Source organism: Ranitomeya imitator, chromosome 7 (genome assembly GCF_032444005.1).
Source record: "Ranitomeya imitator isolate aRanImi1 chromosome 7, aRanImi1.pri, whole genome shotgun sequence".
Taxonomy (NCBI): domain Eukaryota; kingdom Metazoa; phylum Chordata; class Amphibia; order Anura; family Dendrobatidae; genus Ranitomeya; species Ranitomeya imitator.
The window spans coordinates 3,602,705-3,624,207 of NC_091288.1; the positions used below are offsets into that span (position 1 = coordinate 3,602,705).

Below are 21,503 nucleotides of genomic sequence, written 5' to 3' on the forward strand. Positions count from 1 at the left end.
CACACCGGAAGATGGCGGAGAAACACCACTAGATGGCGGAGACATCGCAAGATGGCAGAGACACCGCAAGATGGCGGAGAAACACCGCAAGATGGCAGAGACACACCGGAAGATGGCGGAGACACACCGGAAGATGGCAGAGACACACCGGAAGATGGCGGAGACACCGCAAGATGGCGGAGACATCGCAAGATGGCAGAGACACCGCAAGATGGCGGAGAAACACCGCAAGATGGCAGAGACACACCGGAAGATGGCGGAGACACCGCAAGATGGCGGAGACATCGCAAGATGGCAGAGACACACCGGAAGATGGCGGAGACACCGCAAGATGGCGGAGAAACACCACAAGATGGCGGAGAAAAACCACAAGATGGCAGAGACACACCGGAAGATGGCGGAGACACCGCAAGATGGCAGACACACACCGGAAGATGGCGGAGAAACACCACAAGATGGCAGAGAAACACCGGAAGATGGCGGAGACACCGCAAGATGGCGGAGACATCGCAAGATGGCAGAGACACACTGGAAGATGGCGGAGACACCGCAAGATGGCGGAGAAACACCGCAAGATGGCGGAGAAACACCACAAGATGGCAGAGAAACACCACAAGATGGCGGAGACACCGCAAGATGGCGGAGAAACACCGGAAGATGGTGGAGAAACACCACAAGATGGCGGAGACACCACAAGATGGCAGAGACACCGCAAGATGGCAGAGACACCGCAAGATGGCAGAGACACCGCAAGATGGCAGAGACACACCGGAAGATGGCGGAGACACCACAAGATGACAGAGAAACACCACAAGATGGCGGAGACACCACAAGATGGCAGAGAAATACCGCAAGATGGCGGAGAAACACCACAAGATGGCAGAGACACACCGGAAGATGGCGGAGAAACACCACTAGATGGCGGAGACATCGCAAGATGGCAGAGACACCGCAAGATGGCGGAGAAACACCACAAGATGGCAGAGACACACCGGAAGATGGCGGAGACACACCGGAAGATGGCAGAGACACACCGGAAGATGGCGGAGACACCGCAAGATGGCGGAGAAACACCGCAAGATGGCAGAGACACACCGGAAGATGGCGGAGACACACCGGAAGATGGCAGAGACACACAAGATGGCAGAGACACACCGGAAGATGGCGGAGACACCGCAAGATGGCGGAGAAACACCGCAAGATGGCGGAGAAACACCACAAGATGGCGGAGACACCGCAAGATGGCAGAGACACACCGGAAGATGGCGGAGACACCGCAAGATGGCAGAGACACACCGGAAGATGGCAGAGACACACAAGATGGCAGAGAAACACCGGAAGATGGCGGAGACACCGCAAGATGGCAGAGAAACACCACAAGATGGCAGAGACACCGCAAGATGGCGGAGAAACACCACAAGATGGCAGAGACACCGCAAGATGGCGGAGAAACACCACAAGATGGCAGAGAAACACCGGAAGATGGCGGAGACACCGCAAGATGGCGGAGACATCGCAAGATGGCAGAGACACACTGGAAGATGGCGGAGACACCGCAAGATGGCGGAGAAACACCGCAAGATGGCGGAGAAACACCACAAGATGGCAGAGAAACACCACAAGATGGCGGAGACACCGCAAGATGGCGGAGAAACACCGGAAGATGGTGGAGAAACACCACAAGATGGCGGAGACACCACAAGATGGCAGACACCGCAAGATGGCAGAGACACCGCAAGATGGCAGAGACACCGCAAGATGGCAGAGACACCACAAGATGACAGAGAAACACCACAAGATGGCGGAGACACCACAAGATGGCAGAGAAATACCGCAAGATGGCGGAGAAACACCACAAGATGGCAGAGACACACCGGAAGATGGCGGAGAAACACCACTAGATGGCGGAGACACCGCAAGATGGCGGAGAAACACCGCAAGATGGCAGAGACACACCGGAAGATGGCGGAGACACCGCAAGATGGCGGAGAAACACCGCAAGATGGCAGAGACACACCGGAAGATGGCGGAGAAACACCACTAGATGGCGGAGACACACCGGAAGATGGCGGAGACACACCGGAAGATGGCGGAGAAACACCACTAGATGGCGGAGACACCGCAAGATGGCGGAGACACACCGGAAGATGGCAGAGACACACCGGAAGATGGCGGAGACACCGCAAGATGGCGGAGAAACACCGCAAGATGGCAGAGACACACCGGAAGATGGCGGAGACACACCGGAAGATGGCAGAGACACACAAGATGGCAGAGACACACCGGAAGATGGCGGAGAAACACCACTAGATGGCGGAGACACACCGGAAGATGGCGGAGAAACACCACTAGATGGCGGAGACACCGCAAGATGGCGGAGACACACCGGAAGATGGCAGAGACACACCGGAAGATGGCGGAGACACCGCAAGATGGCGGAGAAACACCGCAAGATGGCAGAGACACACCGGAAGATGGCGGAGACACACCGGAAGATGGCAGAGACACACAAGATGGCAGAGACACACCGGAAGATGGCGGAGAAACACCACAAGATGGCAGAGACACACCGGAAGATGGCGGAGAAACACCACTAGATGGCGGAGACACCGCAAGATGGCGGAGACACACCGGAAGATGGCAGAGACACACCGGAAGATGGCGGAGACACCGCAAGATGGCGGAGAAACACCGCAAGATGGCAGAGACACACCGGAAGATGGCGGAGACACACCGGAAGATGGCAGAGACACACAAGATGGCAGAGACACACCGGAAGATGGCGGAGACACACCGGAAGATGGCGGAGACACACCGGAAGATGGCAGAGACACACAAGATGGCGGAGAAACACCGCAAGATGGCAGAGACACCGCAAGATGGCGGAGACACCGCAAGATGGCAGAGAAACACCACAAGATGGCAGAGACACCGCAAGATGGCGGAGAAACACCTCAACATGGCGGAGAAACACCGCAAGATGGCGGAGAAACACCGGAGGATGGCGGAGAAATACCACACGATGGCGGAGATATGTCAGAAGATGGCGGAGAAATTCCTGGCGGACAAATGCCGCAAAATGGTGTAGACACGCTGGAATATAGTGGAGAAACGCAGCAAGATGGCAGAGACAAGGCGAGGAAACTACTGGTGGAGAAATGGCGGGAGATGCCGGAGTCCAGCAGAAAATACAGGACAAAGTAACGAGACGTCACCGGTCCGCAAACTGCTGCCAGCACAAGCGGCAGCGCGACCCCAGAGCCCGGCTGAGGAGACTCACACACTGCGGCACCGGGCGGACACCCCTCAGCGCTGCGTGGTACGGCCCAACTTCCGGTGTCTCCATAGCAACGCGTCCTAACATCGCTACAGCGAGAAACAGACACCCGGAGAATGTGACGGAGCCGAGCAGGTGACTACAGTCCCCACATGGGAGCCCCCCACACACAGGGAGCCCCCTATACAGAGAGCCCCCCACACACAGGGAGCCCCCTATACAGAGAGCCCCCCACACACAGGGAGCCCCCTATACAGAGAGCCCCCCACACACAGGGAGCCCCCTATACAGAGAGCCCCCCACACACAGGGAGCCCCCCATACAGGGAGCCCCCTATACAGAGAGCCCCCCACACACAGGGAGCCCCCCACACAGAGCCCCCTATACAGAGAGCCCCCCACACACAGGGAGCCCCCCACACAGAGCCCCCTATACAGAGAGCCCCCCACACACAGGGAGCCCCCCACACACAGGGAGCCCCCTATACAGAGAGCCCCCCACACACAGGGAGCCCCCTATACAGAGAGACCCCCACACACAGGGAGCCCCCTATACAGAGAGACCCCCACACACAGGGAGCCCCCTATACAGAGAGCCCCCCACACACAGGGAGCCCCCCACACAGAGCCCCCTATACAGAGAGCCCCCCACACACAGGGAGCCCCCCACACAGAGCCCCCACACAAAGAGCCCCCTATACAGAGAGCCCCCCACACACAGAACCCCCTATACAGAGAGCCCCCCACACACAGGGAGCCCCCCACACAGAGCCCCCACACAAAGAGCCCCCTATACAGAGAGCCCCCCACACACAGAACCCCCTATACAGAGAGCCCCCCACACACAGGGAGCCCCCCACACAGAGCCCCCCACACACAGGGAGCCCCCCACACAGAGCCCCCTATACAGAGAGCCCCCCACACACAGGGAGCCCCCCACACACAGGGAGCCCCCTATACAGAGAGCCCCCCACACACAGGGAGCCCCCTATACAGAGAGCCCCCCACACACAGGGAGCCCCCCACACACAGGGAGCCCCCTATACAGAGAGACCCCCACACACAGGGAGCCCCCTATACAGAGAGACCCCCACACACAGGGAGCCCCCCACACACAGGGAGCCCCCTATACAGAGAGACCCCCACACACAGGGAGCCCCCTATACAGAGAGCCCCCCACACACAGGGAGCCCCCTATACAGAGAGACCCCCACACACAGGGAGCCCCCTATGCAGAGAGCCCCCTATACAGAGAGCCCCCCACACACAGGGAGCCCCCCACACACAGGGAGCCCCCTATACAGAGAGCCCCCCACACACAGGGAGCCCCCTATACAGAGAGACCCCCACACACAGGGAGCCCCCTATACAGAGAGACCCCCACACACAGGGAGCCCCCCACACACAGGGAGCCCCCCACACACAGAGCCCCCCACACACAGGGAGCCCCCCACACACAGGGAGCCCCCTATACAGAGAGCCCCACACACACAGGGAGCCCCCCACACACAGGGAGCCCCCTATACAGAGAGCCCCCCACACACAGGGAGCCCCCCACACACAGGGAGCCCCCTATACAGAGAGCCCCCCACACACAGGGAGCCCCCCACACACAGGGAGCCCCCTATACAGAGAGCCCCCCACACACAGGGAGCCCCCCACACACAGGGAGCCCCCTATACAGAGAGCCCCCCACACACAGGGAGCCCCCTATACAGAGAGCCCCCCACACACAGGGAGCCCCCCACACAGAGCCCCCTATACAGAGAGCCCCCCACACACAGGGAGCCCCCCACACAGAGCCCCCTATACAGAGAGCCCCCCACACACAGGGAGCCCCCCACACAGGGAGCCCCCCACACACAGGGAGCCCCCCACACACAGGGAGCCCCCCACACACAGGGAGCCCCCTATACAGAGAGCCCCCCACACACAGGGAGCCCCCCACACAGAGCCCCCTATACAGAGAGCCCCCCACACACAGGGAGCCCCCTATACAGAGAGCCCCCCACACACAGGGAGCCCCCCACACAGAGCCCCCTATACAGGGAGCCCCCCACACACAGAGAGCCCCCTATACAGAGAGCCCCCCACACACAGGGAGCCCCCCACACACAGGGAGCCCCCCACACACAGGGAGCCCCCTATACAGAGAGCCCCCCACACACAGGGAGCCCCCTATACAGAGAACCCCCCACACACAGGGAGCCCCCTATACAGAGAACCCCCCACACACAGGGAGCCCCCCACACACAGGGAGCCCCCTATACAGAGAGCCCCCCACACACAGGGAGCCCCCTATACAGAGAGCCCCCTATACAGAGAGCCCCCCACACACAGGGAGCCCCCTATACAGAGAGCCCCCCACACACAGGGAGCCCCCTATACAGAGAGCCCCCCACACACAGGGAGCCCCCCACACACAGGGAGCCCCCTATACAGAGAGCCCCCCACACACAGGGAGCCCCCCACACACAGAGAGCCCCCCACACACAGGGAGCCCCCCACACACAGGGAGCCCCCCACACACAGGGAGCCCCCTATACAGAGAGCCCCCCACACACAGGGAGCCCCCTATACAGAGAGCCCCCCACACACAGGGAGCCCCCCACACACAGGGAGCCCCCTATACAGAGAGCCCCCCACACACAGGGAGCCCCCCACACAGAGCCCCCTATACAGAGAGCCCCCCACACACAGGGAGCCCCCCACACAGAGCCCCCTATACAGAGAGCCCCCCACACACAGGGAGCCCCCTATACAGAGAGCCCCCCACACACAGGGAGCCCCCCACACAGAGCCCCCTATACAGAGAGCCCCCCACACACAGGGAGCCCCCCACACAGAGCCCCCTATACAGAGAGCCCCCCACACACAGGGAGCCCCCCACACAGAGCCCCCTATACAGAGAGCCCCCCACACACAGGGAGCCCCCCACACAGGGAGCCCCCCACACACAGGGAGCCCCCCACACACAGGGAGCCCCACACACACAGGGAGCCCCCTATACAGAGAGCCCCCCACACACAGGGAGCCCCCCACACAGAGCCCCCTATACAGAGAGCCCCCCACACACAGGGAGCCCCCCACACACAGGGAGCCCCCTATACAGAGAGCCCCCCACACACAGGGAGCCCCCCACACACAGGGAGCCCCCTATACAGAGAACCCCCCACACACAGGGAGCCCCCCACACACAGGGAGCCCCCTATACAGAGAACCCCCCACACACAGGGAGCCCCCTATACAGAGAACCCCCCACACACAGGGAGCCCCCCACACACAGGGAGCCCCCTATACAGAGAGCCCCCCACACACAGGGAGCCCCCTATACAGAGAGCCCCCCACACACAGGGAGCCCCCTATACAGAGAGCCCCCCACACACAGGGAGCCCCCCACACACAGGGAGCCCCCTATACAGAGAGCCCCCCACACACAGGGAGCCCCCCACACACAGGGAGCCCCCTATACAGAGAGCCCCCCACACACAGGGAGCCCCCCACACACAGAGAGCCCCCCACACACAGGGAGCCCCCTATACAGAGAGCCCCCCACACACAGGGAGCCCCCCACACACAGGGAGCCCCCCACACACAGGGAGCCCCCTATACAGAGAGCCCCCCACACACAGGGAGCCCCCCACACACAGGGAGCCCCCTATACAGAGAGCCCCCCACACACAGGGAGCCCCCTATACAGAGAGCCCCCCACACACAGGGAGCCCCCCACACACAGGGAGCCCCCCACACACAGGGAGCCCCCCACACACAGGGAGCCCTCTATACAGAGAACCCCCACACACAGGGAGCCCCCCACACACAGGGAGCCCCCTATACAGAGAGACCCCCACACACAGGGAGCCCCCTATACAGAGAACCCCCCACACAGAGGGAGCCCCCTATACAGAGCCCTCTATACAGAGAGCCCCCCACACACAGGGAGCCCCCTATACAGAGAGCCCCCCACACACAGGGAGCCCCCTATACAGAGAGACCCCCACACACAGGGAGCCCCCTATACAGAGCCCCCCTATACAGAGAACCCCCACACACAGGGAGCCCCCCACACACAGAGCCCCCTATACACAGAGCCCCCTATACAGAGAGACCCCTATACAGAGAGCCCCCCACACACAGAGCCCCCTATACAGAGAGCCCCCACACACAGAGCCCCCTATACAGAGAGCCCCCCACACACAGAGCCCCCTATACAGAGAGCCCCCACACACAGGGAGCCCCCTATACAGAGAGACCCCTATACAGAGAGCCCCCCACACACAGAGCCCCCTATACAGAGAGCCCCCCACACACAGAGCCCCCTATACAGAGAGCCCCCACACACAGAGCCCCCTATACAGAGAGCCCCCCACACAGAGCCCCCTATACAGAGAGCCCCCCACACACAGAGCCCCCCACACAGAGCCCCCACACAAAGAGCCCCCTATACAGAGAGCCCCCCCACACAGAGCCCCCTATACAGAGAGCCCCCCACACACAGAACCCCCTATACAGAGAGCCCCCCCCACAGAACCCCCTATACAGGGAGACCCCTATACAGGGAGCCCCCTATACAGAGAGCCCCCCACACACAGGGAGCCCCCTATACAGAGAGCCCCCCACACAGAGCCCCCTATACAGAGAGCCCCCCACACACAGAGCCCCCCACACAGAGCCCCCACACAAAGAGCCCCCTATACAGAGAGCCCCCCACACACAGAGCCCCCTATACAGAGAGCCCCCACACACAGAGCCCCCTATACAGAGAGCCCCCCCACACAGCCCCCTATACAGAGAGCCCCCCACACAGAGCCCCCTATACAGAGAGCCCCCCACACACAGAGCCCCCTATACAGAGAGCCCCCCCACACAGAGCCCCCTATACAGAGAGCCCCCCACACACAGAGCCCCCCACACAGAGCCCCCACACAAAGAGCCCCCTATACAGAGAGCCCCCCCACACAGAGCCCCCTATACAGAGAGCCCCCCACACACAGAACCCCCTATACAGAGAGCCCCCCCCACAGAACCCCCTATACAGGGAGACCCCTATACAGGGAGCCCCCTATACAGAGAGCCCCCCACACAGAGCCCCCTATACAGAGAGCCCCCCACACACAGAGCCCCCCACACAGAGCCCCCACACAAAGAGCCCCCTATACAGAGAGCCCCCCACACACAGAGCCCCCTATACAGAGAGCCCCCACACACAGAGCCCCCTATACAGAGAGCCCCCCCACACAGCCCCCTATACAGAGAGCCCCCCACACAGAGCCCCCTATACAGAGAGCCCCCCACACACAGAGCCCCCTATACAGAGAGCCCCCCCACACAGAGCCCCCTATACAGAGAGCCCCCCCCACAGAACCCCCTATACAGGGAGCCCCCCACACAAAGAGCCCCCTATACAGAAAGCCCCCAAATTGGGGAGCCCCCTACACAGAGCCCCCACACAGGGAGCCCCCAGACACACGGAGCCCCCCACACAGAGACCCACCTGATTACAGCCCCCACCCGCCCATACACCCAGCCCCCAGTCTTGTGGTGGCTGCGCTGGGTTATTAGGTGCAGACGCTGTGGAGCAGCACTTGGCCGCTGCTGCCGTCTGTGGAGCGCAGGTGACTCCTGATCGCGTGTGATACATTGTATTGAGGTCGTCTCTGTGGTGGAGGCTCCTCGCGGCTCATGTACCTGCTGCAGTCTGGAGAGACGCGCCCCATGTCCGTCTCCGCGGTGATCCGCAGGCGTCTGTGCACACATAGCGGCCATGGGATCTGTAGAAATCCCCCCCACTGTGCGGGAACCTCCGGACGCTGTATATATATATATATATATATATATATATACACACATGTGCCCTAATTTGATGGTCGCTCTGTGCTGTTTCCTGTGACTTCTTTAGGTCTCGCTGTTTCCTGTGCTCATCGTCTCTGACATCATGGCGGTCGCTCCACCGCTGATGAAACCCTCCTCATCGTCATCATCCGTCTATCTGGACAGCCTGATGGAAAATCCCTTGAACCGAGCGGTTCCCAACCACCTCCTGGAGTCCAGTAAGGGCCCCGCCGTGCTGACCCCAGGGGCCCCGCCTTTACAATTCTCCCCCATAATGTTACGAGCACATAGCGCCTGCCCAGCAGTGACGTTGTATGTATAAACATTGGGGGGTTTCCGCCTGTATCCAGCCGCCATGCTTTACACCGCCGCTCTGCTTGTTCCGGTCATCTGCTGTGCACATGGACGGATTACAAGCCCCCAGTAAGTGGAGCACGATGTGGGCAGTAAAGCTCGCACCTGTGTGTTCCAGTGCAGGTGTGCGGCGGTCTGCACACATCACTGATTGTCTGCAGCATGCATGGTTCTCGTCTGTCAATAATGCCGATCACACGGAGCCAATCAGTAGCTTGTGGCCTAAAACTCCCCACCGTCGTCCGGGCCCCAAGCTCCCGATCCCCCAGGGTCCCCATCCGGACCCTCCCTCCATTTTTACCCCCATTGTCATGTTTGTGTTGCAGGAGTTTACATGCAGCTCGGCAGTAATGTCTTGTTTGCGGCCGAACCTGCAGTTCTCCATTTTGGGGGGTTTGAGGTCGGGAGGACCCTCCATCAAGTGCTGGTGAGTTTGGGCTGGCGTGTGGAGTTCTGGGGGCGGCTTTTCTCACTGATTGCTCCTGTGTTTCAGGGGGACATTATTTGTAGCTTGTGTCATTTTCTTCATATTCTTGCACTTGGCCACATGACGCACTGTTTCATGCAGTGTCTTCAGTGTCTCTGCTGGTGCTTGTAGTTCTGCTGGTGACGTTGCTAGAACAATAATATCTATCTGCAAGGTTTTCATACACAGAAACTGGTGAATATCTCCACGGAGGTCTCCAATGTGCACATCATTCCCCCCCAGAGCAAGCACTTCACTATCGACTACAAGAAAGAGGTGAGTGCAATGGGGAGAGGGGCAGTGAGTGCAGGGGAGGGACTAATCGGACTCTGACCGTCGCTGATTGGTCGGGGCAGACATGACAGGCAGCTGCCGAGACCAATCAGCGAATGAATAACCGTCACAGAAGGACAGACAGACAGAAGTGACCCTTAATTATATATATAGATAAGAAAATATAAAAATTAGAATCACCCCCATTTCGCCCCATTCAAAATAAAACTACACAAAATAAATCAAACCTACACATATTTGGAATCGCCCGATCTATCAATCAAGGATTAGCCCGATCGCTAAACAGCATAGCGGGGAAAAAAGTCCAAAAGCTTTTTTGGTCCCCGCAACATTTCATTAAAAGGCAATAATGGGTGATCAAAAGATCGTATCTGCACCAAATTTGTATAATTAAAACCGTCATCTCAGCGCGCAAAACATAAGCCCTCACCTGACCCGAGATCCCAAAAAATGGAGACGCTACGGGGATCGGAAAATGACGCTTTTTTTTTTGTAGCAAAGTGTGGATTTTGTTTTCACCATTTAGATAAAAAATGACCTAGACATGTTTGGTGTCTATGAACTCACAATTACCTGGAGAATCATAATGGCAGCTCAGCTTTAGCATTTAGTGAACCGAGCAAAAAAGCCAAACAAAAAACAAGTGTGGGATTCTTTTCCCTTTTTCCTGTACATGACATGGTAAAACCAATGGTGTCGTTCAAAAGTACAATTTGTCCCACAAAAAATAAGCCCTCACATGGCCATATTGACCGAAAAATAAAAATGTTATGGCTCTGGGAAGGAGGGGAGCGAAAAACGAAAACAAGCTCCGGTCATGAAGGGGTTAATACAACTTCTGTCCGGTATCTCTGGGGGCACCTTTTTCTGTATTGCTTTTCTCTCTCTGATCATTTGTTCTTTCAGAGGTAACACCCTAGTTATTGTTATATTTGGCTGCGGATCTATATTTTTTGTCGCTTGCCCGGGGTCACAGGCGCTCATACTTGAAGCTCAGGTGCTAGGCACCAGGTCGCCGCCCTGCTGGTGCACTGAGCAGTCATCATGGATTGCACACGGCGCTGCTCTGTTGTAGGCTGGGGACCCACTGACAGGTTTCCTGGGACGTGGCAGCTTTGTATATGTTTGCCCAGTGGCATCAACATATGATTTTGGATGTGCGTCCAGGACTTTTTTTACAGTTCTCGCAAGACCGTTCATCAGTATCTGTCATTTTTTCTTGTATCCTTCCACTGTACTGCTCCCCCTCCTTCCGCTGACTCCTCCTACCCCTTCTTCCGCTGACTCCTCCTCCCCCTCCTTCCGCTTACTCCTTCTCCCCCTCCTTCCGCTGACTCCTCCCCCTCCATCCGCTGACTGCTCCTTCCCCTCCCGCAGCACAGCTCCTCCCTCTCCCACTGCACAGCTCCTCCCCCTCCTTCCGCTGCACTGCTCCTCCCCCTCCTTCCGCTGTACTGCTCCTCCCCCTCCTTCTGCTGTACTGCTCCTCCCTCTCCTTCCGATGCACTGCTCCTTCCTCTCCTTCCGCTGCACTGCTCTTCCCCCTCCTTCCGCTGCACTGCTCCTCTTCTCCTTCCGCTGCACAGTTCCTCCCCCTCCTTCCGCTGCACAGCTCCTCCCCTCCTTCCGCTGCACAGCTCCTCCCCCTCCTTCCGCTGCACTGCTCCTCCCCCTCATTCCGCTGCACAGCTCCTCCCCCTCCTGCTGCACAGCTCCTCCCCCTCCTTCTGCTGCATAGCTCCTCCCACTGCACTACTCCTCCTTCCACTGCAACGCTCCTTCCGCTGAATAGCGCCTCTTTTCCTACTGCTGCACGGTTCCTTCCCCTCCTGCTGGTGTATGGCTCCTCCCTTCCTGCAGGTGTATGACTCCTCCCCTCCTGCAGGCATTTGGCTCCTCCCCTCCTGCAGGCATTTGGCTCCTCCCCTCCTGCAGGCGTATGGCTCCTCCCCTCCTGCAGGCATATGGCTCCTCCACTACTGCAGGTGTATGGCTCCTCTCTTGCAGGTGTATGGCTCTTCCCCTACTGCAGGAGTATGGCTCCTCCCCTACTGCAGGAGTATGGCTCCTCCCCTACTGCAGGAGTATGGCTCCTCCCCTCCTGCAGGTATATGGCTCCTCCCCTCCTGCAGCTGTATGGCTCCTCCCCTCCTGCAGGCATATGGCTCCTCCACTACTGCAGGTGTATGGCTCCTCTCTTGCAGGTGTATGGCTCTTCCCCTACTGCAGGAGTATGGCTCCTCCCCTACTGCAGGAGTATGGCTCCTCCCCTACTGCAGGAGTATGGCTCCTCCACTACTGCAGGTGTATGGCTCCTCTCTTGCAGGTGTATGGCTCTTCCCCTACTGCAGGAGTATGGCTCCTCCCCTACTGCAGGAGTATGGCTCCTCCCCTACTGCAGGAGTATGGCTCCTCCCCTCCTGCAGGTGTATGGCTCTTCCCCTACTGCAGGAGTATGGCTCCTCCCCTACTGCAGGAGTATGGCTCCTCCCCTACTGCAGGAGTATGGCTCCTCCCCTCCTGCGGGCATATGGCTCCTCCCCTCCTGCAGGCGTATGGCTCCTCCCCTCCTGCAGGCGTATGGCTCCTCCTGCTGATGTACGTCTCGTCCCTCTCCTGACACTCAATTTTCTAAGAATTTAGATTTTCCTTGTAATTGAGAATGAAGAACCCGTCCTGGGACAGACAGAAGCCGATTCCTCTGATCAGATCTGTTCCTCAGTTTCTTATCTTTATGTGATAACGCTAGTGACTCCTCATTGTATGTGTCAGTGTGGCCCCTATAGTGTCCCCCCCCTGTATGTGTCAGTGTGGCCCCTATAGTGTGCCCCTTTCCTGCATATGTCAGTGTGGCCCCTATAGTGAGCGCCTCTCCTGTATGTGTCAGTGTGGCCCCTATAGTGAGCTCCCCTCCTGTATGTGTCAGTGTGGCCCCTATAGTGTGCACCCCTCCTGTATGTGTCAGTGTGGCCCCTATAGTGTCCCCCCCTGTATGTGCCAGTGTGGCCACTATAGTGTGCACCCCTCCTGTGTCAGTGTGGCCCCTATAGTGAGCGCCCCTCCTGTATGTGTCAGTTTGGCCCCTATAGTGAGCGCCCCTCCTATATGTATCAGTGTGGCCCCTATAGTGAGCGCCCCTCCTGCATGTGTCAGTGTGGCCCCTATACAGAGCGCCCCTCCTGTATGTGTCAGTGTGGCCCCTATAGTGAGCACCTCTCCTGTGTCAGTGTGGCCCCTATAGTGAGCTCCCCTCCTGAATGTGTCAGTGTGGCCCCTATAGTGAGCACCTCTCCTGTGTCAGTGTGGCCCCTATAGTGAGCTCCCCTCCTGAATGTGTCAGTGTGGCCCCTATAGTGAGCGCCTCTCCTGCATGTGTCAGTGTGGCCCCTATAGTGAGAGCCCCTCCTGTATGTGTCAGTGTGGCCCCTATAGTGAGCGCCTCTCGTGTATGTGTCAGTGTGGACCCTATTGTGAGTGCCTCTCCTGTATGTGTCAGTGTGGCCCCTATAGTGAGCACCCCTCCTGTATGTGTTAGTGTGGCCCCTATAGTGAGCACCTGTTGTGAATTCTGTTGTCAAACTCCCTCCTGTGGTCGTGAATGGTACTTCGGCGAGTTCTGTCCATGGACTCCCTCTGGTGGCTGTGAGTGAAGCTGTTGCTTCTGAGGTTCCTTACACAGGTGACGTGGTTTATCCTTTGGTTGGCTGCTCTATTTAACTCCACTCAGATCGTTACTCCATGCCAGCTGTCAATGTTCCTGTGGTGGTTCAGTTCGCTCTTGGATCTTTCTGGAGACCTGTCTCTTCTTGCAAGAAGCTAAGTCCCCGATTGTTATTTTCTGTTCATGGTTTTCTAGTCCAGCTTGCTTTCATGATTTTGTCTTGCTAGCTGGAAGCTCTGGGATGCAGGGTGGCGCCTCCGCACCGCGAATCAGTGCGGGGGTCTTTTTGCACACTCTGCGTGGTCTTTTGTAGTTTTTTGTGCTGACCGCAAAGATACCTTTCCTATCCTCTGTCTATTTAGTTAGTCTGGCCTCCCTTTGCTAAAACCTGTTTCATTTCTGTGTTTGTGACTTTCATCTTTACTCACAGTTAATATTTGTGGGGGGCTGCCTTTTCCTTTGGGGAAATTTCTCTGAGGCTAGGTAGGCTTATTTTCTATCTCTAGGACTAGCTAGTTCTTAGGCTGTGAAGAGGCGTCTAGGGAGAGTCAGGAACCCTTCACGGCTATTTCTAGTTGTTGTGATAGGATTAGGGCCTGCGGTCAGCAGAGCTCCCACATCCCAGAGCTTGTCCTGTGTGAGTTTAACTATCAGGTCATTCCGAGTGCTCCTAACCACCAGGTTTTAACAGTACAGCTGGCCCAAAGTATTAATGCATCTCAATAGAGGGATAAGAGAAGCTCTGAGACCATTTTTTTTTCTTTGCACTGTGTTTTGTCTTTCTTTTCCCGTAGACCTTTGGGTGGTTCAAGACACAGGTGTAGAGATGGACATTCAAGGTCTGTGTGTGGATCATCTCACTGCAAGGGTACAAAACATTCAAGATTTTGTGGTTCAGAATCCTATGTTAGAGCCTAGAATTCCTATTCCTGATTTATTTTCTGGGGATAGATCTAAGTTTCTGAATTTCAAAAATAATTGTAAACTGTTTCTAGCATTGAAACCCCGCTCCTCTGGTGACCCCGTTCAACAAGTAAAAATCATTATTTCTTTGTTGCGTGGTGACCCTCAAGACTGGGCATTTTCCCTTGCGCCAGGAGATCCTGCATTGCGTGATGTTGATGCGTTTTTTCTGGCGCTTGGATTGCTTTATGATGAACCAAATTCAGTGGATCAGGCAGAGAAAATCTTGCTGGCTTTGTGTCAGGGTCAGGATGAAGCGGAGGTGTACTGTCAGAAGTTTAGAAAGTGGTCTGTGCTTACTCAGTGGAATGAGTGTGCCCTGGCGGCAATTTTCAGAAAGGGTCTTTCTGAAGCCCTTAAGGATGTCATGGTGGGATTTCCCACGCCTGCTGGTCTGAATGAGTCTATGTCCTTGGCCATTCAGATCGATCGGCGCTTGCGTGAGCGCAAAGCTGTGCACCATCTGGCGGTATTCTCTGAGCATAGGCCTGAGCTTATGCAGTGTGATAGGACTTTGACCAGAGCTGAATGGCAAGAACACAGACGTCGGAATGGGCTGTGTTTTTACTGTGGTGAATCCACTCATGCTATCTCCGATTGTCCTAAACGCACTAAGCGGTTCGCTAGGTCGGCCACCATTGGTACGGTACAGTCTAAATGTCTTTTGTCCGTTACTCTGATTTGCTCTCTGTCGTCCTATTCTGTTATGGCATTTGTGGATTCAGGCGCTGCCCTGAATTTGATGGACTTGGAGTTTGCCAGGCGCTGTGGTTTTTTCTTGGAGCCCTTGCAGTATCCTATTCCATTGAGAGGAATTGATGCTACGCCTTTGGCCAAGAATAAGCCTCAGTACTGGACTCAATTGACCATGTGCATGGCTCCTGCACATCAGGAGGATATTCGCTTTTTGGTGTTGCATAATCTGCATGATGTGGTCGTTTTGGGGTTGCCATGGCTACAGGTCCATAATCCAGTGTTAGATTGGAAATCTATGTCTGTGTCAGGCTGGGGTTGTCAGGGGGTACATGGTGATGTTCCATTGTTGTCAATTTCGCCTTCCACTCCTTCTGAAATCCCTGAGTTTTTATCAGATTACCGGGATGTATTTGAAGAGCCCAAATCCGGTGCCGTACCTCCTCATAGGGATTGCGATTGTGTTATTAATTTGATTCCTGGTATTAAGTTTCCTAAGGGTCGACTGTTCAATTTATCGGTGCCAGAACACGCCGCTATGTGGAGTTATATAAAGGAGTCCTTGGAGAAGGGTCATATTCGCCCGTCGTCTTCACCATTGGGAGCAGGGTTCTTTTTTGTGGCCAAGAAGGATGGCTCTTTGAGACCTTGTATTGATTACCGCCTTCTTAATAAGATCACAGTCAAATTTCAGTATCCTTTGCCGCTGCTGTCTGATTTGTTTGTTTGGATTAAGGGGGCTAGTTGGTTCACCAAGATAGATCTTCGAGGGGCGTATAATCTTGTGCGAATTAAACAGGGCGATGAATGGAAAACAGCATTTAATACGCCCGAGGGCCATTTTGAGTACCTGGTTATGCCATTCCGGCTTTCTAATGCTCCATCTGTGTTTCAGTCCTTTATGCATGACATCTTTCGAGAGTACCTGGATAGATTCATGATTGTATATTTGGATGACATTTTGGTCTTTTCGGATGATTGGGAGTCTCATGTGAAGCAGGTCAGAATGGTGTTCCAGGTCCTTCGTGCGAATTCCTTGTTTGTGAAGGGGTCAAAGTGTCTCTGGAGTTCAGAAGGTTTCATTTTTGGGTTTCATTTTTTTCCCCTTCTACTATCAAGATGGACCCTGTTAAAGTTCAGGCCATTTATGATTGGACTCAGCCGACATCTGTGAAGAGCCTGCAGAAGTTCCTGGGCATTGCTAATTTTTACCGTCGCTTCATCGCTAATTTTTCTAGTATTGCTAAACCGTTGACTGATTTGAACAAGAAAGGTGCTGATGTGGTCAATTGGTCCTCTGCGGCTGTAGAGGCTTTTCAGGAGTTGAAGCGTCGTTTTTCTTCGGCCCCTGTGTTATGCCAGCCAGATGTTTCGCTCCTGTTTCAGGTCGAGGTTGATGCTTCTGAGATTGGAGCAGGGGCTGTTTTGTCGCAAAGAAGTTCTGATGGCTCGGTGATGAAACCATGTGCCTTCTTTTCTAGAAAATTCTCGCCTGCTGAGCGCAATTATGAAGTGGGCATTCGAGGAGTGGCGACATTGGCTTGAAGGAGCTAAACATCGCGTGGTGGTCTTGACGGATCACAAGAATTTGACTTATCTCGAGTCTGCCAAACGGTTGAATCCTAGACACGCTCGATGGTCGCTCTTTTTCTCCCGTTTTGATTTTGTGGTTTCATACCTTCCGGGATCTAAGAATGTGAAGGCTGATGCCCTGTCAAGGAGTTTTGTGCCTGACTCTCCGGGTGTTCCGGAGCCGGCGGGTATTCTTAAAGAGGGGGTAATTTTGTCTGCCATCTCCCCTGATTTGCGGCGCGTGCTGCAGAAGTTTCAGGCTGATAGACCTGACCGTTGTCCAGCGGAGAGACTGTTTGTCCCTGATAGATGGACTAGTAGAGTTATCTCTGAGGTTCATTGTTCGGTGTTGGCTGGCCATCCTGGAATCTTTGGTACCAGAGATTTGGTGGCTAGATCCTTTTGGTGGCCTTCTTTGTCACGGGATGTGCGTTCTTTTGTGCAGTCCTGTGGGACTTGTGCTCGGGATAAGCCCTGCTGTTCTCGTGCCAGTGGGTTGCATTTGCCCTTGCCGGTCCCGAAGAGGCCCTGGAAGCATATTTCCATGGATTTTATTTCTGATCTCCCTGTTTCTCAGAGGATGTCGGTCATTTGGGTGGTTTGTGATCGCTTCTCTAAGATGGTCCATTTGGTACCCTTGTCTAAATTGCCTTCCTCCTCTGATTGTGTTTTCCAGCATGTGGTTCGTTTGCATAGCATTCCAGAGAACATCGTCTCGGACAGAGGTTCCCAGTTTGTTTCGAGGTTTTGGCGGTCCTTTTGTGCTAAAATGGGCATTGATTTGTCTTTTTCTTCGGCTTTCCATCCTCAGACTAATGGCCAAACCGAACGAACTAATCAGACTTTGGAAACATATCTGAGATGCTTTGTTTCTGCTGATCAGGATGATTGGGTGTCCTTCTTGCCTTTGGCTGAGTTCGCCCTTAATAATCGGGCCAGCTCGGCTACTTTAGTTTCTCCTTTTTTCTGTAATTCTGGTTTCCATCCTCGTTTCTCTTCAGGGCAGGTTGAGCCTTCGGACTGTCCTGGTGTGGATACGGTGGTGGACAGGTTGCAGCAGATTTGGACTCATGTGGTGGACAATTTGACATTGTCCCAGGAGAAGGCTCAACGTTTCGCTAACCGCCGGCGCTGTGTTGGTCCCCAACTTCGTGTTGGGGATTTGGTTTGGTTGTCATCTCGTCATGTTCCTACGAAGGTTTCCTCTCCTAAGTTTAAGCCTCGTTTCATTGGGCCATATAAGATTTCTGAAGTTCTTAATCCTGTGTCATTTCGTTTGGACCTTCCAGCTTCTTTTGCCATCCATAATGTGTTCCATAGGTCGTTGTGGCGGAAATACGTGGCGCCTATGGTTCCCTCCGTTGAACCTCCTGCCCCGGTGTTGGTCGAGGGGGAGTTGGAGTATGTGGTGGAGAAGATTTTGGATTCTCGTGTTTCGAGACGGAAACTCCAGTACCTGGTCAAGTGGAAGGGTTATGGTCAGGAAGATAATTCCTGGGTTTATGCCTCTGATGTTCATGCTGCTGATCTAGTTCGGGTCTTTCATTTGGCTCATCCTGATCAGCATGGGGGCTCTGGTGAGGGTTCGGTGACCCCTCCTGAAGGGGGGGGTACTGTTGTGAATTCTGTTGTCGAACTCCCTCCTGTGGTCGTGAATGGTACTTCGGCGAGTTCTGTCCATGGACTCCCTCTGGTGGCTGTGAGTGAAGCTGTTGCTTCTGAGGTTCCTTACACAGGTGACGTGGTTTATCCTTTGGTTAGCTGCTCTATTTAACTCCACTCAGATCGTTACTCCATGCCAGCTGTCAATGTTCCTGTGCTGGTTCAGTTCGCTCTTGGATCTTTCTGGAGACCTGTCTCTTCCTGCAAGAAGCTTAGTCCCCGATTGTTATTTTCTGTTCATGGTTTTCTAGTCCAGCTTGCTTTCATGATTTTGTCTTGCTAGCTGGAAGCTCTGGGATGCAGGGTGGCGCCTCCGCACCGTGAGCCGTTGCGGGGGTCTTTTTGCACACTCTGCGTGGTCTTTTGTACTTTTTTGTGCTGACCGCAAAGATACCTTTCCTATCCTCTGTCTATTTAGTTAGTCTGGCCTCCCTTTGCTAAAACCTGTTTCATTTCTGTGTTTGTGACTTTCATCTTTACTCACAGTTAATATTTGTGGGGGGCTGCCTTTCCTTTGGGGAAATTTCTCTGAGGCTAGGTAGGCTTATTTTCTATCTCTAGGGCTAGCTAGTTCTTAGGCTGTGAAGACGTGTCTAGGGAGAGTCAGGAACGCTCCACGGCTATTTCTAGTTGTTGTGATAGGATTAGGGCCTGCCGTCAGCAGAGCTCCCACATCCCAGAGCTTGTCCTGTGTGAGTTTAACTATCTGGTCGTGCCGGGTGCTCCTAACCAACAGGTCATAACAAGCACCCCTCCTGTATGTGTCAGTGTGGCCCCTATAGTGAGCGCCCCTCCTGTATGTGTCAGTGTGGCCCCTATAGTGAGTGCCTCTCCTGTATGTATCAGTGTGGCCCCTATAGTGAGTGCCTCTCCTGTATGTGTCAGTGTGGCCCTTATACTGAGTGCCCCTCCTGTATGTATCAGTGTAGCCCCTATAGTGAGTGCCTCTCCTGTATGTCATTGTGGCCCTTATAGTGAGTGCCTCTCCTGTATGTGTCAGTGTGGCCCCTATAGTGAGCACCCCTCCTGTTTGTGTCAGTGTGGCCCCTATAGTGAGCGCCTCTCCTGTATGTGTCAGTTTGGCCCATATAGTGAGCGCCTCTCCTGTATGTGTCAGTGTGGCCCCTATAGTGAGCGCCTCTCCTGTATGTGTCAGTGTGGCCCCTATAGTGAGCGCCTCTCCTGTATGTGTCAGTGTGGCCCCTATAGTGAGCGCCTCTCCTGTATGTGTCAGTGTGGCCCCTATAGTGAGTGCCTCTCCTGTATGTGTCAGTGTGGCCCCTATAGTGAGCGCCCTTCCTGTTTGTGTCAGTGTGGCCCCTATAGTGAGCGCCCCTCCTGTATGTGTCAGTTTGGCCCCTATAGTGAGCGCCCCTCCTGTTTTTGTCAGTGTGGCCCCTATAGTGAGCGCCCCTCCCGTATGTGTCAGTGTGGCCCCTATAGTGAGCGCCTTTCCTGTATGTGTCAGTGTGGCCCCTATAGTGAGCGCCTCTCCTGTATGTGTCAGTGTGGCCCCTATAGTGAGCGCCCCTCCTGTATGTGTCAGTGTGGCCCCTATAGTGAGCGCCTCTCCTGTATGTGTCAGTGTGGCCCCTATAGTGAGCTCCCCTCCTGTTTGTGTCAGTGTGGCCCCTATAGTGAGCGCCCCTCCTGTATGTGTCAGTGTGGCCCCTATAATGAGCGCCTCTCCTGTATGTGTCAGTGTGGCCCCTATAGTGAGTGCCTCTCCTGTATGTGTCAGTGTGGCCCCTATACTGAGCGCCTCTCCTGTATGTGTCAGTGTGGCCCCTATAGTGAGCGCCCCTCCTGTATGTGTCAGTGTGGCCCCTATAGTGTCCGCCCCCTGTATGTGTCAGTGTGGCCCCTATAGTGTGCACCCCTCCTGCATGTGTCAGTGTGGCCCCTATAGTGAGCGCCCCTCCTGTATGTGTCAGTGTGGCCCCTATAGTGAGCGCCTCTCCTGTATGTGTCAGTGTGGCCCCTATAGTGAGCTCCCCTCCTGTTTGTGTCAGTGTGGCCCCTATAGTGAGCGCCCCTCCTGTATGTGTCAGTGTGGCCCCTATAATGAGCGCCTCTCCTGTATGTGTCAGTGTGGCCCCTATAGTGAGTGCCTCTCCTGTATGTGTCAGTGTGGCCCCTATAGTGTCTGCCCCTCCTGTATGTGTCAGTGTGGCCCCTATAGTGAGCGCCTCTCCTGTATGTGTCAGTGTGGCCCCTATAGTGAGCTCCCCTCCTGTTTGTGTCAGTGTGGCCCCTATAGTGAGCGCCCCTCCTGTATGTGTCAGTGTGGCCCCTATAATGAGCGCCTCTCCTGTATGTGTCAGTGTGGCCCCTATAGTGAGTGCCTCTCCTGTATGTGTCAGTGTGGCCCCTATAGTGTCTGCCCCTCCTGTATGTGTCAGTGTGGCCCCTATAGTGAGCGCCTCTCCTGTATGTGTCATTGTGGCCCTTATAGTGAGCGCCCCTCCTGTATGTGTCAGTGTGGCCCCTATAGTGAGCGCCTCTCCTGTATGTGTCAGTGTGGCCCCTATAGTGTCTGCCCCTCCTGTATGTGTCAGTGTGGCCCCTATAGTGAGCGCCTCTCCTGTATGTGTCAGTGTGGCCCCTATAGTGTCTGCCCCTCCTGTATGTGTCAGTGTGGCCCCTATAGTGAGCGCCTCTCCTGTATGTGTCAGTGTGGCCCCTATAGTGTTTGCCCCTCCTGTATGTGTCTGTGTGGCCCTTATAGTG

At 55.5% G+C, this 21,503-nt stretch overlaps 1 protein-coding gene across 1 annotated transcript in view; it reads left to right on the forward strand.

The window, feature by feature from the left end:
- Positions 1-3,371: 3,371 nt before the first annotated feature.
- Positions 3,372-21,503, forward strand: part of CFAP221 (cilia and flagella associated protein 221) — a 204,972-nt gene continuing 186,840 nt past the window's right edge. The window contains exons 1-4 of the mRNA XM_069732565.1: positions 3,372-3,412; positions 9,176-9,326; positions 9,789-9,889; positions 10,118-10,204. Coding sequence (XP_069588666.1) covers positions 9,212-9,326; positions 9,789-9,889; positions 10,118-10,204 — 303 coding nt within the window. The 5' untranslated portion in view covers positions 3,372-3,412; positions 9,176-9,211. The remainder of the gene's footprint in view (positions 3,413-9,175; positions 9,327-9,788; positions 9,890-10,117; positions 10,205-21,503) is intronic.